Genomic DNA, 20,037 nt, shown 5'->3' on the forward strand with positions numbered 1-20,037 from the left:
CATGCTCCGCAACCGGAACGACTGATATGCCGCCGGTGAGTAACATGTTTAAATGTATGTTTAAAGAGACATAGAACTACCAAGTGTGCACCCCTGGTCGCTCTACTTCAACAAGAATGGGAACATGACTGACTGATTGGAAAGTTCGTTAACTGGGGAAAACGGGATGGATCAGAAGTTTTATGTGTGTGCGTGTATGTATGCCGGTACATGTGTGTGCGCTCCCCGCCGTCAGTGACGGAGCCGCTCCGTCACATCATTACATCGCCTTTTCGCCATATAATATTTGCATTCTGTGTATAAGTACACCTAGAGCCAAAACAGACAGAGGGAAGAATGGATTCCACAAAATATCAGTCAGGCAAGAAAGCAAAAGTGAAAAAAGGCTGTTTCCCACAAAAGGACAAGTGGACCTCAAATCCACCATGAACCACTTCAAGAAACACAAGCTGAGAATCTGTGGGTAGATCTTAAACCTGCTGTGTTTGCAGAACAGCCTGAAATATCTGACAGACTGAATCGATCTGAAGGAAGAGGCTGAAAACCCATCAATCACCAACAGAAAGACTCTGAGCTGCTGCAAAAAGTGTATTAACATTTTAAGAGAGCCACATTGACAAAATATGGAACTTTGGATGGATGTGCAGGATTAAACTCCATCCAAACATCACAGCTGGACTTGGTCCTTGCATTATTAAAACCCATCCAGTCAGTCTGCAGCAGTGGAAATAGAACGTGTTTATTCAGCAGGTTTACGTCTTTTTTTCTGGTTTTAGGGGTATGTTGGTCATTTCAGGGACGTTTCATCACCTCGGCCACAGAGGTTAAGCCACTGTCTTGTCCGTCAGCAGGATTTTTCACAAACTTAACAGCAGCTTTCACAGAGATTTAGAGGGCAGATCAGCCTCAGGCCACGAGCAGCTTATTAGATTTTGGAGATCCAGATTTCAGCACAAATCCTGAGGGGATGTTTGCAGGGTCAAGAGCTGAATCTGAATTAAATTAATAGTGACAGAAATTATGCATTTAGGAGCAGCTGTAACAGTGTTGGTGGAGGCCTGGGCTCTCCACAGCTCTCCAGATGAATTATAAAATAGCAATTTGCATTATTTTCCTCACAAATAAACACCTAACTTGAAAGAGAAACCACAACTCTACAAAAGACAGAACACTTGGAATCAGACACAATCTCTGATCTGACACCAGGGGGCGCCATCATTATAGAGGGGACACCTCAAAAAACAAAACCAGTAATGATCTACGTATCTGGGACATATTTTTATCTTCTGAACCTTCTGAGCAGGTACGATCTCCCTCTGCTTCCACAACCTGTAACCACTCAGACAGAATTTACCACTTGTGCCTGCAGAGGTCGCTGTTGCTCTCAGTAAAAGTTACATCCTGTTGCTTTAAAACAAGTTGACAATGTTGTAATGATGCAGGACGGCACCTGAGTTAAACTGCATAACATTTTGTTGTTAATGTCACGGATATTGAAGGTGGAGTTAAATTTACATTTTACAGTTGAATATTATTAGTTTTATTATGAATTATATGTTTATATTTGGGCATGTTTGCTTTTCTTTGTGTAGTAGGTTTCATCCAGGTTTACTCTATATAATAATTGTAGTTATATATCATTTACTGGATAAGATACAGATACAGGATACAGGATAAGTAATGTGCTGATTTTTGATCATACACTGTCAAATAAATGTAGTGCAGTTTAAACAATGCAGTGTTTCCCTCTAAAATGTAGCAGGGTAGAAGTATAAGGTGGAAATACTCAAGTACCTGAGAATTGTATTTAAGTACAGTACACAAGTACTCCGGCACAGTTACAATGTGTCAGGATTTTGGTCCTAAACACAACGAAGAAGCTCCTTTCTGGTGTTAATAAGACTTTTAATTTGCTCTGCACTGTCCTGATTCAAACCTTAATAGAGAACTCAGTGGCCGTTCTCCTGATGGGAATAATTACACAGCGAGGAACGTCGATAAACACCGAGCAATGAGGACATTCAGAGAGAGAGAGGGAGGGAGTGTTTGTGGAGAGAGAGAGAAATCAATAATCTGTTCAGATATCCTCTTTTTTTGTTGTGATATGAGAAGTCAGCGTTGTTATTTTTAAAGCAGGAGAGTCGTCTCGTTGGCGGGAAACTGGTGGAAGACGAAGCATAACGAGGTGTGAGGCAAAAAGTGGAGGTGAAGCTCGGCTGCTCTGAAGAGAGGAGACACGGCGAGGGAATGATGAGGAATTTGCATTTATATAGCCGCCTACTTAACACTCACCCCCCCAACACTAATGATAGCATTCAGCATCAATACCCCCCCAACACACACCAAACTGTGTGTGTGTGTTCATACATATTCATGTGTTCCTGGGTGAGTGTCTGGCGGCAGGTGAGCTCACACTGAGCCGTTTGGTTTCCTCTTCCTCACACTCACTCACTGCGCCACCACATCCATTTATTCTGATTTACCGCTCAGTCCTCGCCCGGCCTGCAGTGTCATAAATCAGCTGGCGGCGTACTGTAGCGTGGCGTGGTGAGAAGGAGGTTAATGGGCCGTTCAGCTGTGTTCCTGCCACCTCAGCTCACTCGCCTCTGACCGAAGGGCGGGTCAGGAGGTTCTCGGCGGTGACCTCAGGCGGCCGCAAGCTCCGGGGTCAATGTGAGGTCAGTCAGTCGATGTTTGTCAACATTCGACTGGAAAACTCTGAAATATCTGATTTAATTATACAGAACTGCCTGTAAATAACAAGATGGACGACGTTTTCATTAGTCATTAGTCAAATGTCATGATTGACAGCTGTGATTGACTCGTGATTGGTTGGGCGGGTGTATGGGTAACGTTAGCAGCACCAGCTATAACTCAGCTCTAACTAAAGATTCAGCCTTGGAACAAAACATTGATATTGTCATCCAGTCACTAAACCTTGAGTCCGAGTCGAGTCCCCATTAGTCTAAGTCATCGAGGTTGAATAAAACTAACACAGGTGCCTGCCCCCATTAAGCTGATTGTTACAGTTTTAATACAGCTATCGATGTCTAATGTCAAATCGTTGTGGCTTGTTACAAAAAAGAATCTGAATCCAAATGTAGTCAATGCTTGAGTCCAAGTCCAAGTCATCAGTACTCAAGTCCATGTCAAGGCATGAGTCCTGAGAATCAGAGATTCACCAGGTGCTTCAGAAGGTTTTAAATGACTATTCTCTGATGCAGAGCAAGTCCACACATCTACACAGAGTCTACAACTCTCCAGTAGAGTTTTGTCCTTGACCTCGAGAGGGGAAACATTTCATCCTATATTTCCTGCTCATCCCTCAGACTGTCGACCATAGTTACGGCTAACACTGATTGACCAATTCACTTATTTGCGACACTGTAATGTCCAGTGACGACTGTACAAGTCTCCAGACCTGCAGAGATAATAACGTCAGAAGAGAGCGTTGGTGAGGTTTATGAAGCCACGGTCGTAGTTTGGTTAAAATTTACGTTACATTTGGATGGAAATCTACATCATGTGAAACACCAGTAGTTTGCCAGTTGAACACTTTTAATGTGAAGCAGCAGCAAGGATGTTCAGCTTGCATCAGCAGTTACTTTACAAAACTTTAATATGGCCGACTGGAGGGCGATCGGTGAGGATATCAACGATATGATGAAAGAAGGAAGAATAATCAGAGCAAAATATATGTATCATTAAATACTTTATCGATACAAAAGTAAGGAACATTTTCTTTCTTCAAAGCAGTTTCACTTTGCATCTGCTGGTCAAACTCTATCTGAATTATTATCCTAATTATATTTAAATTGCATGTTTTGTCTGCATGTAAACACATTCAGCCATTTCAGAGTTGATGAGGTGAAGCGGAGGGAAAACAGCGGCCGCCCATCAGAGCTCCATCAAAGACGACATTTAAATTTAAACAAGGAGGACGTTTAGTTTCAGTTTATCTTCCCCGTGTGTGTGTGTGTGTGTGTGTGTGTGTGTGTGTGGTCGGTTAAACGATTGTTTTTTGTTTTGCAGCCTCTTTATCGAGCTGTTATTTTTCTCCTCAAAGGAAACGCTGATTCATCTCTTTCAACTAAAGACTCATCTCAGCAGGGCGATCGAGGGACAAGAAGACATAATTACAGTGTTCTGCACAGTGCTCGCTCTCTCTCTCTCTCTCCCCTCCATCATCACTTCATCTCTCTCCATCTCCTCCCTCGTCCTCTGTCTCTCCTTTGATTTTCCTGCGTCTGCCTCCTTGCTCGGTTGATGTTAAGTTAATCAGGAGGTGGTAAAAACACAGTTTATGCAGTCGGAGAGTCCACTTCTGACAAACCCTCAGATCAATGTGAACACTGTATAAACTGAAACCTACCGGGAGCCTGGGAAGCCTCCGCCTCAGTTAATTAAACACTGATTCACACGGATAACGGTGGGAAACGACCCACAGGCAGCCCAGCATGCCATACGTGTCGGACAAGTTGCTAATCTCTGAGACTTTAGCAAAAATTTTGACAAAAAATATGAGACAAGCGACAGCCAGAGCTGCAGGTGTAGCAGTAAAAGTCAATCCAGGTTATCTAATAATAACTAGAAGCAGAAACTGTTGGTGTTATGGTGAATCAAAACCAGCGGACAACACTGTCAGCAACCCGGCAGGAGAGACACTCCATGGCGTTGTACGATTTTATAACTGAGCTGTGACCAAGACGCCAGCTTTATGTCTGCAGTGTGTTTTCGCTTATATATTTTACAGTAGCGACCTGCTGCTAGAACATTATTGCCACTGCTAGCAGTGTTGTGAAAGAGAATTACATGACTCTAACGACAATGAGGACATTTTCTGGTCCTGAAGAAGAGGGTAAAGCAACAATATGAAAACAAAGTCCATCTGAAGCTCCAGACTGGAGCTTCACTTTCACTTTTTCAACTATCACTCTGAACTCTCTGGCTCTGATTCCAGCGGTTTAAGCTGCTGACTATCACTCAGTTAGAGCAACAACAGGAGTGGGGAGTAGGAATGATGGAAGAACCATTCATGCAATTTCTGTGACAGGAGACAGACTCTAATTCATTCAGACTTCCTGGGGTTACTGTGTTAGCTTCGGTTTTAGTCTGGCTTTGGATGGAATTTTTTTTTCAGGTTTCTAATTCCCTACAAGATGATAGAAGTTTTTTGTTTACATGATTCTTTAAGACACTGGGCTATTTGCACTGAATAAGGGTCCTCACACGTATAGAACTATAAATGTTTTTGTGTGTCTGGATGCGTACGGTAAGGACGCTGCCATCAATCATACTGGAGTGATTCAGTGAAGCCCTGAAGAGAAATTGCATAATTGCCAGTGTGTGTATTTGTGTGTGTGTGTGTGTGTGTGTGTGTGTGTGTGTGTGTGTGTCCTCAGCAGGACGGCAGCTCTGACTGAAAACATTATGTCATGTTAAACTAACAGCTGCTGGATTCAGCAATAGATCATCCGACATGATGACAAACACATTCAGCTCAAACTAAACAAACACACGGAGAGAGACGCTGAAACGCTGCAGAGTTGAAACACAATCACATGTTTCCATGGAGGAGACGAGTGACAGTGAATAAACTAAAATGTCAGATCTGTGTGCAGCGATGAGGAGGCTGGAACCTTCCTCGCATTAATACATGAAATAAACAGAAATGTCAGATTTGCATCATGTTTTCCACATGGTTTTCCATCGTTTAAAATATAGTGCGTAGCTGAGTTCTGCCTTTGTTCTAATGTTCTCATATGCTCTAGGTGCTGCACTAAACTTGTAGCATAATTCTGCCTTTTTATTCACGTGTGATCTTTTGAAGCTCTCTCGAGAACTGCTTCTCTGAAAAACCTCACAGTCGACACTGCACTTCCTTGGATCCTAATCAATACACCTTCGAAGTTTGAAGTCAATCAGATGGGCGGTTGTTGAGAAAATGGAATGACAGACAGACAGAGATTCCTCCATTTATAGTTAGATAGGTGGGGTTAGCTAGTTGCTAAAATTGTGATTTGGTTGGACAAATTTGTGTAAGCTGTTCCAATCCTCAAGCTGAGTCATCAAAAGAGAGATTTTGACATAAAACACAAAAAACAGAGGTGAGTATCAGTCAATCAAGCCTGTTTTATGAGTGTATTGTGACATTGGAGAACACAATTAATGCAGCATTTGAGACGAATCACAACCCCCCCCCCACCCCCCTTTTTTTTTTTAAATCTATTCCCCATTGTTCTCTACATAAGAAATTCCTCCTGATTCATCACCTTCCTTATCCAGTGCTGGTGTGAAAGTAAAATGTGTAATGTGCTATCTAGAGACACCTTTAGCAGCTAATCATCTCATCTGATTAACAACGATCAAAACAATTAAAACATCACAGAGTCTGGGGAAGCTCTGAGCCCGTCACAGTAATGCTACGAGGGAGACGGGGTGTTTTTCTGAACGCTGTTTAACTCCACAGCAGCTGTGCAGTGAAGTATTGCTAAAGTGAAACACACACACACCCACACAGCTCTGTTTCCTTCACCTCAGACCAGAGCTCAGAGTTTTTCCCCAGAGTCACTGTCTCTGAAGCTCAGAGTCAGACCGAGGCACCGAGATGCATAGGCTGCTTTAAAAAAAGCTTCTCTTTAAAACATGAAAGGACGTCTGCGGGGAGGAGAAGCGATTTAAAATGCAGGACGGAGCGACCGGAGGCTCTCTGAGGGCGTCAGCCTGAGAGACGGAGGATCAGGTGCAAAGCAGAGAATCGAAGGGTAAACGATGGTATGATACCATCCAGATACTCGCCCACTGTCACACAGTCACAGAACAGAAGAGTCTTTGATATATGGATCCAGTTGCATATGAAAATCATCTGAATATCTGAATAAGTGAGGCATAAAATCATAAAAGATTTGTTCAAAAAAGTAGAATCCAAATATAAACTGAATTTACGAGATGAATTATGAAGGGCTGAGTCTTTTACAGACCTGTGATCAAAGTCCTTTTGAAATTCACCATCCCACCCATGGGATGTTTTGGCTTTGGTAGCGCTTCTTTAGGTGTGTTCTGGTCTGTACTGGACTCAGTCTTCACACAACCAGGACCAAGTCTACATTGTTTGAAAGCTCAAAGTCTCTTGATTCTATCTGTGCAAAGCTTTTTAGGACCCCTATACCACTGAAACTGCTGTTTGTCTCACAAAACATCCTGCTACAGGCCTTTTATCACCTGTTATAAGGGACAAAACCCCTTATCAACAAGTGAGACAACTTTAGTTCAGAATCTCTTTGGTTGTAAAAGAGTTACTTTTCAGAGGTAACCAGTGTTATGACTGTGATCCGAAGGGCTGAAGATGATTTTGAGTACATTATTTTTTGGCTTGTGCACAGAAATGGGGATGTCAAATGAGGCTAAACACACTCACACTGTAAACATGACAAGAAAAGACATCATTCAGATGTCGACGTTCAATAATCATCTGAACTGCCAGGGAGAAAAACAGCTCAGACTTAAAATATCTGCAGGAAAGAAACTCCACTGCTTCAGTATCAGTGCCAGAATAATGTGTACTAAATACTGGAAACATACTGCAGCAGTGACCCTTTGAAATTAGGCTGAAAACGTTCTCTAGGCCCTGTTCATACCTTGAACTAACATGAGTCTCAGGTGATCTGATCAGAAGTGGACAGCTCTAACTACAGGTGTGGGTGCACCTCAAGACATCAAGATCCAGTCGTTCGAACCACACTCAGAGGAGGTCCGGGCTGCAAGATCCAATCATAAGTCTCACTGGAGACAAATGTTAGTCCCAGGTGTGAACAGGACCTTACTCAGGCACTGCAAACTAATGGGGTAATATATTCTCAGCGTAACCTTTAGAGGTAAAGGGCTCCTCAGAGGAGCAATACACCAAGACTGAACTAACCATAACACAAAGTCTAAATTGCCAACCCCAGACTTTTTTCCACTTAAAATAAACTTTGAGAGGCCATAAAGATCTGACTTTGATGAAACTTTGGACAGTATCTTACAACTTCCCCCTTGTTTCTTTAAGTTTCTTCCCTTGTTGCCGGTGAATACTTTTGTCATTGATAAATGGTGGACGCTCGCTGAGCTGCTGTATGTTTTTATATCAGGCGAGTTCTCAGCTGCTTAGAGCAGGTTTGGTGTCGTTAGTTTTGATTAGGAGACAGAGAAGGAGGTCGAACCCATCTGGAACACAACCTGGTGTGTTCAGACAAGAAAATACTACAGAAAACACTGACACATACTGATGAGGTAAGGTGTGTGTGGAGGGGAAGTGAGTTTAAAGCATGCACCCCTGTCTCTCATGTCTGAATGAAGTCAGGGCAGCAGTCTTAGTAAGTTGGACTTTAGTATGATCGGCTGAAACAGGATGTTTTTACAAAAAGGGGGCCTACCAACCATAACTTGCAACCTAATCCCAGATTGTTGTGCACAAGCCTAAACAAGACAAGCAAAAATACTTTGCAAAAATGGCTGGAAACTGGTCCATCATGGCACCGAAGTCGAGATAACCACACAGCTAAATGGTACCATAAGGGTCATACATGTTATGTAACTTCCTATAATGGACTTATACAGCGTTTCTTTAGTCTTAACAACCACCCAAGGTGCTTTATGAGTCACATTCACCCATTCATATGCTCAAGGATACTTCATCATGCTGGGGTTTGGACCACCAATCTTCTGATTAGTGGACAACAAGCTCTACCTGATCGACTCCTGTACCGTCTCGTCTCACGTTAGATACCAAATATCACATCGTAATGTGTCTGTTTTCGTAACTGACTCAGCGTGTCTGAATAAAGAAGTAAGGAACATTAACGCAAAAGTCACCCATGTCTGAATGACACGAAGCTGTCACTTATAACGGCTTCACAAAGAAGTGTTGCTACATATTCCATTTCTGAAATACTTTGTGTGCAAATCAGAGGTGAAACATCACTGGTTGCATGTGGAATGAAAATAAAACTGAACTGGACGACACTTGAGGAGGATATTAGCACTTTTAACGTAGAGAACGCATTAGAAAACACAGCAGTGGCAACAAATTCTGTTAAGTTTCTCTTCACAATCTGGTAAATAGCTAAAGCAGCATGGACTTCTTTTACAGAAACACAGGCAAAGCTTCACTGACGGCAAACTATTTCAAATGTCCATTGTGAGGCAATTTATAGTGTTGTAGGATGGTAACACAGCTAATTCCCAGTTTAGAATTTCCCGTCAAACATCAACACTGTCAACACCAGCCAGAAACTTTAACCCTTTAACCTGCTCTCTGTGTATAAATGTGACGTTTTAACCATCAACAGACACTGTGACAGGGTAACAAGGCTTTTCAAATTAATTCTAGCCAACTTTAAAACTTTTGGAAAATCAGCCGCTCTGCTGTCCTTCACTTCCTACAACCCTACAGTCTCTTCAAAACATCAGTGCGTTTAGAAAATAATTCCTTGTTCAAATGAACATATGAAGATTCAGACTTGAGTATACTTTCAGACAAAGCTGCCTGTGTAACTGTAACCTGCAGTTTCACTCTCTCAAAAACCAACCATTCAAATTCATTTTGAACTGCAGATAACAGACGAGGATAAAACTGTAGAAGTTCAAGAATGAGCCTTGAGCTAACAAATACAGTCAACCTTAAACTTATAAACCACAAAAAAGAGATAAAAGAGTAAAAGAGTAAGAGCTAAGACTGAACCAACACCATGTATATTTGAACAAAAAATAAGATAAAAGACTATTTCACCTCATGATCCACACGTACAGGTGCTCCAGCAACAGCTAACTAAAGCTAAAGAAGACTGACACCTCCTATCTCCACTGCAGCAGAATCACCTGGAGCTAATCGTGCTTCATGCAACACATTCGACAAACGAAGTCGACTGAAACGTAACATAAAACGAGTCACTTCTCATCCATCTCAATCTCCATCTTTCCAGATTCTACTCCTCTGATGGACTTGTTCTCTCAGAGCTCTCAGCATTATATTTCTCTGCAGCATCCACAGACTGAAGAGGAAAAACTGCAGAGCAAATTACTAAAATACCATTTCACATTGGACCAGTATTATCAGATAATTAGTGTATTTGGCAGATTTAATGGACATGGCAGACTGACACAGGATTATTCCTAAAATCCAGACTGTGAACTCTGACCCTTCACCTCAGTTTCTCACAATAGTTGCTATCTAAGAATGAAAGCCTGTTTAAGCTGCTGTCTCTCTGTGCTGCAGGAGGTGAATTAAAGTGAAAGTCTAAGCAGAGTTGGTCCATGCAGAGTGAACTGTTTCCACTGCTTCTCTCCACAGATCCTCACAGTCCCAGCAGAGCTGGCTGTGCGGCTGCCTGGCTGTAAATCCCAGCTCTGGCCGACGCAGAGTCGTGTCCGTCCCCCAGCTTTAATCCGTCCAGCTGCGGGCGGCGGTGGGATTTGGAGGACAGTTTGGCTTTAGTTTCCATGTAAACAGAGAATGAGGTTAAAGCCGGGGACAGCTTGACTGTCACTCACTGTCAGCTTCACACAAACACCAGCAGCAGAATAGCACTACTGTAACTGCTGCTGCTGTAAGTTAACACTAAAAGAGCTCCACATGTGTTTCAACATCCCTGTGAAAAACTATGGAGCCTGTTTGTTGAGACGACTGCACAGCAGAAGCTTTTGGGTGCATGAACTGTGTGGGCTGCTATTTTCTGTTCATATTTCAGGAAATAACAGTTGTCTGAATGGAGCAGAGATTCACAATATGAACACACAGCTCCACAAACTCTGCAGCCAGAGGCAGATGGTGCAGGCTTCCTATAGTTAATTACTATAATGATGACAGAAATAAATGATTGAAATGTTGGTGAAGTCGTTTAGGAAAACATTCATCTTATTTCACTCCACACTGGCTCCATCTGAACCCCGGATGTAAGGCTGCAGACTCACCTGTTGGGGGCGCCGCCTCCTCTCTTGGCTGTCGTGGTGCGACCGGCTCTCTGCTCGCCGTTCATCCCGGTGTCTGAAAAACAAACCGTCAGATCAGGTTAGACACTGACGCCTGGTGTCTCACCGCCTGACCTGAGGGAGACGGCGATGAAGGTGGACAGGTAACACAGTGTGACCCCGCTGCAGGCTCACAAACACACAACACAACACACACCGTGGTAAACAAACAACTCCCATACACAAGTCTCAAAACTAACAGACGACTGCACAGCTACACCCTCTCTCCACACACACAGACCCGCTGGCCTCAGCCGGCCACCTTAACGAGCGGCCTGAGAGTCTAATTGGCCTCCATCTGTCAGACTGGAGTTAATTTTATCTCACATTCATGTTGCTTCGCTCTTTGCAACAGGCACATACCTGTCCATCAGCCTGAGACAAAAACAGAGTTATTGTGAAAAAAAGAGGTATGAGATTAATTTTAGAAAACACCATGAGCTCTCAGGGAGTGTTCAGACGGAGAGTGAGGTGAATTTTCTCACAGAAATTTGACTGTTTATCAGCCCCAAACAGCCAGTCCACCAGCTGTGCTGACGTTAGTTGTTGGCTAGTTTGAAGATGCTGAAGTCACTATAAGTGGATATTTCACTGCAAGATCAGACTTGGCTCAAAACAAACATGTTGTCTATGAACATTTTACTGATACATTCAGAATCAACATGTCATTAGAAAATGAAACCCACTTGCTGTTGCAGTTTATAAACATTATTTTTTGCGTTTTCGTTCACCATTTCACACCCCTCTGCTCTTTATGGGAAATGTCAATACACTGAAGGTTAAAGTTGCTATATGTAGCTTTTTGCTATTGCTACATAGCCAACATTAGCATCAACAGTTGTTTACTGACCAAGAGCTTCAGCCATCGTTGCATTTACAAGACGTTAGAAACTCTAAGAAGCAAATCACCAAGTGGATCCTCTTATTGGAGCAATTCAGTTCAGTTGCCAGTGCCTCCATATTCATGAAGAAGAATTGTTTGCTTTAGCTGAGAGCAGAGAGGAGTGTTTGTGTCCGGCTGAAGAATTCTTTTCCTTTCTTTTAGCTCTGTTTATTGGTCTCCACCACCTGGCTCTTTAGATGCTAACTGTGTCTGTCTGTTGTTTGGTCGTGTACAGTGGATTAGACTGGTTTATTCCCATACTCTGTTTACACTGAGGGGTTCATTGATCAATAGCAGAGGCAAGTCATATTGATCAGCAGAGGACTGTGAGAAACATTCCTCTGATTTAACCCTGATGGATCTGATGCAAGCTGCCACAAAACAAACTGTCCTCTCTCACACTCAAGTGGAGAATATTCAGTTTTTCTTGCTGCTGTTATCAATAGACAATTTGTCCTGTGACATGAGACAAAACCCAGCTCATCTACTGGTTGTATTACACTGAAATTAACTTCACTGTAGTTGTTAAGTTTGGATTTGCAGTGGACTATACACTTGTTAAGTTGTTACGACTTTTGAAAACACCGTTTCTGGGTCCAGTTTTGCAGAGTCTCTCCTGTTGTCAATATGCTGCCGAGCTGTGTCCTGTGTTGTTTGAACAGATCTGAGTCCAGAAACTATTCATTGTCATTCTACTGCTTTCACTATGATGAGAGAGAAAAGAGGAAATGGCTGCAGTTGAAGAGCTAAGTTACAATTCTTGATGGAATGACGAAAAACAAAGTTAGCTAGCTAACCTAGCTAACGTGGTAAAAGCAGGTACCTCTGATCTAAGCTACAGGTTTTATGGGGTGTTTCTTGTTGCGAGCCCACATCTTCATGTTCCGATTGTCTGTCCTTTCCTGTGCTGCCCAAACATAGTGAACATAGCTAAGGTCATCTATTTTCACCTTAGCTCGGCAAAGATAGCTAGCTATGGCCAGTTTTAATTCGCCTTAGCTGGGCAGCGCAGAAAACATTAGCTAGGTTTGCTTGTTTTTCCACATTCGTTTAAGAATTGTAATCATGGCATCTTGAAAGCAGGAGAGCCTCAGTGAAGTTGGATCTGGAAATAGTATTTTCATCGGACGTGACGAAGGACTTAACAAGCAGATTTTCTATGTGAATGTTGGCTCCAGATTTCATGCAAATGCATCCAAGAGTTGTTGAGATATTTCAGCCTGGACCAAAGTGGTGGACTGACTGACGTTGCCAAACACAATCTCACTGCTAGTGTGACTGAAAATAAAGTGATTACAAATGATTTGGTGAGATGGAGACGACAAGCTTGTGTTTGCTCATAAAAAACTTTCCCTCTAGCCAAAAAAACTAAGTCCTCTCTGGCTCTCCGTCTCTTCAACCCGACTTGAACCGTTCAGTCACCATTTGGATTTTGTAATTGAAAGCTGAGAGCAGCCACGACCTCCATCAGCGCTCAGTGCTTGGCTCCAAGGACCCCCTGCATGTCATACCGTGTTCGGTGAGGCAGCATCTGGACCTTCGCCTCCCATCATCCCCCTCTCCACTACCGCAGCGCTGACAGTTGGCAGCAGGATTGTTTATGGCTGCCACACCGGCTGCAGCTTGTAGGACATTAGTCTTTTAGTGTGAGGTTTATGAGCGCCGTCACTCGCCATCTGTTAACTGCCGGGGTGCCTTTAATCGTTCCCCCCACCGGAGATCGATAAGGCTGCCAGGTCGCCACGACACCCGCAGCGAGCTGAACGGGTGATTGTGCATCATCGACTGAGTGATTACAGCTATTTGCTTTGTTATTGCTTTGCATTGTTTGGACAACACATCAGCTCTACAGAGAGGTGGGGAAAGATGGAGAAAGAGAAGGGGAAAATGAGAGAGGAGGGAAGGAAGAGAGTGATGACAGGACAATTTCACACCCTCATGGTTATTGGTTTTCAGGGACAGGCTATTCAAAGTTTGGCAGGAAATCGCAGAGCAGAGCAGAGGCCGGCTGCCGCTGCCGCTTGGATGAGGCCATGACGACAACTTCTGTCCGTCCATCTATGTTTGTTTTTAACTGTTTGTCAGGGGATGTCTGTTTGCTGTACAGCTGGTGATGATGATGTGTCCGCCTCCGCCAGATTTCTGTCTGAAAAGTTCAAAGAGACTGAACATTTTGAAACAGATAAGTTTCAGAGTTGTGATCATGAGATCGAAATCAAGCGTCGGCACAGAGGAATTCAACAACAAACTGACAGAAATGTTCTCTGTCAAATTTCAGTCTGTTGGATCAGTGACAGTTCCGAGTGTTAGACAGACCCTGTTTTCTCTAGAACATATTCAGAATCCTCTCACTTCACTGTGCTCCTGTTTCTGAAGATTTGTCCTTGATCGTGAAGCCAATCGATTGACTCACTGGACGACATTAAAGATCTCTGAGCAGCTGCAGCAGACTGGTGAGTTTCTCTAAACTAAAACTCAGTGAATTGCTGCTAGTGCCAGGATATTCAAGTGTTGTGTTGCCACGGACCTCTAAATAAATCATAATCAAACTTTAGGGTACTTCAAGCTTTATAGTTTTCAAACATCTAAAAATATGTTTGATATCTGATGAAAAATCAAGTGTTTTTCTTTACTAATTAAGATATATGTGTGTTTTACATACAAATGACCTAGAGATTGGTTTTGTTCTTGGTTTCAGAATCATTACACACCCAATAAAAAACACATATTAAGGAGCTGAGATATTAATTAATTAATAAAAGTCAATCAAGTTGTTTGGAAGGAATTTACGTTTTTAAATCTTTGATAAAAGTATGTGATATTTAATCTTAATCTTCAGTGATCAGTACCATTAAGAAGATCAGAGCGACAGAACTTGAGCTTTGTCATGTCTTCATTGTTGGTCCTGAAACCACCAACAACTGGACCGGTGAGGTGCAGCAGACCCTGGTGAATTCTGGGATACACTCAGCTCTAAATACAGCAACACCAAGTTTGGGTTAAATGTTCTGTGTGTTGGCGTTTTTCCGACATGAACCACACTTGTTTACTACCATGAAAGAGCACAAACATCTGCTATTATCCAAACTACAGCTCCATCATTTGTTTCTTTTCTGCCTGCACATGATCTTAACTTTATCACATTCTCTATTCTTCAACATCATACTGCAATGTCTCAATTATGCAAAAAGATCCAGCAGAGAATCAGAGCAGCAGAGACAGAAGAGTTTGTTTTTGTGTCTTTTCATGTCCAGGATCATTTGTCTAAGTCAGATATGCAGCCAAGCCGAGCACCAAACAAAACTTAATTCAGAAAAACATTAACTCCAGTAACTTGTTTCATATAAACTTTATATGAATTACAGCCATTGAATCAGGTATTAAAAAATATTCAATGAAGATTTTAACAGTTAGTCAAGTCTGCTGTGTCTTTCAGGCTTTATCCTAATGTTTTATACCTGATTGCTGTGACCTGTCTGTCTGCCATTTTGGCCAAATCTACTAAAACCATTAATGGTATCAAGAACCATTAAACCAAATAAACTCACCAAGTCTCCATTTTCTTCTTTTCTTTTCAACGTGTAACAACAAACTGCACGAGAGGCAAACTACATGGCTTGGTCAAGTGACTTCTTCCTGTCATGTGACCTTAAATCCTGACCCAGTGAATCCACATGGATGCACAAAACTGGCTGTTATGAAACAGAAACAGCACAGGGGTGAAAAATATTTTATAAATCATAAATCACTTCCCATTGTGATTTTTTGAAGTGCAGGAAACAGCTGACCAGCTACATGAGAGGTAAACACACATCAGTCACCACCCATCTGCTGCTTTATGTCTTAAAGGAAACAGATAAACAAGAGCTGCTCATTCAGACCATCTGGATGATCAGGGTGGAAATAACAAATCCATTTAGTTTCCTGTTGCATCACTCTTTTCATCTCCACCACATCCTGGTTTCATTATTTTCTGTCTCAGAGCAGAGTCTGATGTTCATCCTGTTGAAGTGCTCCTCAGTCAAACTGTGACTCAGACAGCACTGCTCACATTTCAGGAAACTGAAGGAAACTATGAGCCTCACGCTCACTTTCATATTCTTATCCTAAGACTCTAAAACATTTAGCCAGTCAGTCAGTCAGTCAGTCAGTCAGTCCACTGCTTGCAGACTGAAACATCTTAACAACTACTGGAAGGGTCGTCATGAAATCAGGTTCAGACAGTCATTGGCCCAGGAGGATGAACCCTTGTGACTTTGAACCACTTTGTGGTTTTGAGAGAAATGTTTTGACAACATTTGAATGGACTTTCATGAGGTTCAGACATTCATGTTCCCAAGAGGATGAACTGTAATGACCTTGATGATCCTCTGTCTTTTCATCAGCCCCATTTTCCTCAGCAATGATACCTTCTCTGACTTCTTCAGATTCCAGGTTACCAACGCACTCGAAAGGAAATTTAAACCAACACAACCCAATAAGGATCAGCCCAGAAACTCAGAATGAGACAGTTCTTTCTGCTTAGTTTCTACTCTGCAACATGTTCAGTACGTTCTGACTTTCTAACTTACTGATCCTGATTCATGAAACTGGAGGAAATGATGCGTCTCGCAGCTCATTTCAGAGGCTGGACTGGTGCGTTTGATGCTGTTTACCACCTCATCATCACTGATGCAAACTGCTTGGTGCCGTTTTGAGAGTAAATGAGCAACCACCCTTACTCTTCTCCCTGAACTTGACATATAAGTTCAATAAACCAGAGGCATTACATTCAGCCAACAGCTGTTTAGTCACAGGAGCCACCTGTCAGATTTACTTCCCAGCTGAATCATTCTTTACAGTGGTAAAATAATATATTAGAGTTTCAGGGTCACTTCTTCACACCCTGATGATCACAGCCTCAGCTGAAATGTTCAGGCCGGTTTTAGAAACTGTAACACTGATGTTATTTCTCATCTGTGACCATGAACGGTGAGGATGCGAGCACTGACATTTCAGCGATTTTATGGATGAATAAACAGAACCTTGAACTTGTCTCACAGTAATGAGTGTGGAGCCTGGACTGGAAGCTGATCTCTATTGTGGTTTAGCAGAGTTTTCTTTCTTTTTTTTCTTTTTTTTTTTAACAACAGATCAACACACAAACACATCTTTGTACACCTATTTCTGTGGGAACCCATCATTGGCAAAATGCATTCACTAGCAAACCTACTTCTAACCCTAATCCTAGAGCCAGGTTGTAACCCTCAAACAGCCCTTTAAACTTGTAGGCTCCAGCATTTTGGTCCCCACAAAGCTGTTGGACCCACCCAGTGAGGTGGGCTCATAGTTTTCAGACCCCACAAATAAAGTAAAACAAGCCCATAATGCATTCCCTGGCCCTTTATCTTAACCTCAACCACCACAACTAAATGCCTGTCTCCAACCCAAACCTGATTCAAACCTGAACCTTAATGTTCAAACAGCCATTTAAACTTTGTGGACTCCAGCATTTTGGTCCCCGACAAAGCTGTCGTTCCCAACAAACACGGTGCAGTGCAGTTTTTGGACCCACAATCCTCAACCATCACAACTAAATGCCCAAATCTAACTCCAACCCTTAACTCTAACCTAAACCTAAATCTAACCCTAACCTTAAAACCAACCATAAAACCTTAACATTCAAACAGCCATTTGAAGTTGTGAGGACTGATAAACTGACAGCAATGGTTTCAAACGAAAATTTGTGACTGACCAATGACATTACCAAGCTGCAAAGCCTGACCTTAATGTATATACACTTTGTTGACTAAACATTGTATGTTGTATGTTACAACATTGTTGTTGCTATACTGTGTGAATGCATCTCTTTTTCACCTACTTGTGTGTTTATTTAACTGTATATGTGCCTACTTTTACATATATTAGATTTTTCACCTTCACCTGCAAGAAACTGGAGTTAAATGCCTCTTACACTCGAACACACTTTCCCAGTGAAGCGGATTCTGATTCTGAAATCCGAGTGTTATTTCGCAGCAGCTCGTAGAAGAACTCAGGCCTGGACATCATATCCTCATTTTCTCACAAATGTCCTCAAATATAACTCAACTCATAAACCAGTTGGTCAGTGTTATCGACCAGAAATGCCAAAGATATGTTTGAGGTCATTTAGAGACAGTGTCGCCATCACAGAATTCATCCACCAGAGGGCGTCTCAAACACTTCAAACCTTGGTCGCAATTCTTTTTTGTACAATTTATGTATAAATTTCTGTGTGCCAGATTTTTTGTTGTATACTTTATATGATAATAATGTGTCAACCTCAATGTTCCAGTGTCAGTCAGGCTCTAGTGTGTCACTTTCCAAACATGTCCTCAATGCAAAAACTTACAGCTTGGTCCACACAAAGACTGAAGGAGTACAGAAGCAGAAACACACACATCTGCTTCTTATTCAAACAGTTGAATGAAATGTTACATCCTCCTCGTATTGAACTGCACCACAGTCCACCACCTCTCAGAGCTGTCCACTCAGTCCATCACATGATGTGTCCAGTGGAGCTGAACTCGCCTCGTAAGATTTTTACATCTTCACCACATGTGTCTCCACTGATGTTACAGTGTGTGTCTGTGTTTGTGTTTGAGTGTGTGCAGTACTCACGTCTGTCTCGCTGGCAGTCACTCCTGAAATGGGTCATAACAAGAGAAGAAGAAGAAGAGGAGGAGGAAGAGGAGGAGAGAGATAAAACCTGACGACTGTGTGAGAGTGTGTGAGAGACTGAATCCTCGCTCACCAGCCAACAGAGAGAGAGAGAGAGGTGACCGCTGAGTATGGCTGTGGGTTGTACCATCTCACACTCTGCTGAGAGGGGTGAGAGGAAGGAGGGAGGCTCATTTATCTGCAGGAGAGGGGTGAGGAAGGGGTGAGAGAGCATGTACAGTAAGTGGAGAAAGCGAAGGGGAGAGAGGTGAGGACACTGATAGAATAATAAATTATAGGAAAAACTATGTTTTACCTTGGAAGATGTTCTGCTCCCCAGTGGACGAGGTGGACTCTACTTCAGCTAAACTCTGACAAAACAGAAATTCTGATATTGTAATTTTACTATTTTTGACTAATCGTTCATCCTGGTGGGGTCTGTCCATGGATTTCTTTCTCTTTCTCCTCTGTTAAAGCAACAAAACATAACTTTGCTGAGCAGCAGCGCCCTCTGCAGCCATGAGTGGTAATTAATCCTATTGGGCTCAGAGTCAGAAAACAAATCCAATCAATCTCTTGGAGCTGTGTCTGTCTGAAACATGGCCAACCAGTGTACATTACCCACCATCCCCTTCTCCTTCTGGACCAGGAAGTGCTGTCGCTGTAACAAACACACCAATCTTTGTTTCTAATTCTTGATATTTTCAAAGTTTCTGAACTGACCCTTTAGGTTCACTCTCTCTCAGTTTAAAGCCTTTAAAAGTCACAGTCTAACAGGTCTTTGGTTCAGTTCAAGATGTTTTCTGAGTGTCAACAAGGAAGCTAAATGTGATGTTTATCTCCGGCGTTGATTGGCTGATGAAAGCTGAGTCTAAATTTAATCAGCGTTTATAATTTGACAGAGGTCAGGGGGAGGGAGGGCGGCGCCGACTCGACCAACCAGCCATCATCCAACTCTGCTTTAATTACAAAATCCATTAAATGATTTCATTTTAATTAAAGCTATCCTATCTAATTAAGATATGATGACGAGGAGCGCCGGGCTCCTGGGCTTCCTTATTTATCTTGGAGTTAGCCTGTCAGCAGCGCCAAACAGCCTCCCAGCATGCATTTCAATGAGGGTTTATCCATCAGACCACAGGGTCAGTGTACAGAGCTGTACAAGGCTTTAAAGTCCTGTTTCTTACACCTGTTCCTGTTCCTCATTCTGCAGGATTTTAGCATTTGTATGTATTTGTATCTGACATCTTATACATGTCTTTAATTTCTACAACTGTGTCAACAAAAGCTGAACATGACGGCACTCCCCAGCAGGACAATGCTCCCACCACACCACAAAAACCGAAGTGCCCAAGGTGTTGACCTGGCCTCCAAACTCCCCAGATCCCAATCTGATCCAGCATCTGTGGGATGATCCAGAACAAACCAGATCCACAGAGGCCAATTGAGTTGGCCTTACTGCAACAACA

General features: G+C 42.5%; 1 protein-coding gene across 1 annotated transcript in view; it reads right to left on the reverse strand.

Annotated features, from left to right (window-relative positions):
- The window catches only part of LOC108872678 (RNA-binding Raly-like protein), a 40,774-nt gene extending 22,042 nt beyond the window's left edge, over positions 1-18,732 (reverse strand). The window contains exons 1-2 of the mRNA XM_018660486.2: positions 18,530-18,732; positions 10,951-11,023 (exon numbers count right to left, since the gene is read on the reverse strand). Of these exons, the coding sequence (XP_018516002.1) occupies positions 10,951-11,023; positions 18,530-18,719 (263 nt within the window). The 5' untranslated portion in view covers positions 18,720-18,732. The remainder of the gene's footprint in view (positions 1-10,950; positions 11,024-18,529) is intronic.
- Positions 18,733-20,037: the final 1,305 nt, after the last annotated feature.

The sequence above is a fragment of the Lates calcarifer genome, linkage group LG10 (genome assembly GCF_001640805.2).
Source record: "Lates calcarifer isolate ASB-BC8 linkage group LG10, TLL_Latcal_v3, whole genome shotgun sequence".
Classification (NCBI taxonomy): domain Eukaryota; kingdom Metazoa; phylum Chordata; class Actinopteri; family Centropomidae; genus Lates; species Lates calcarifer.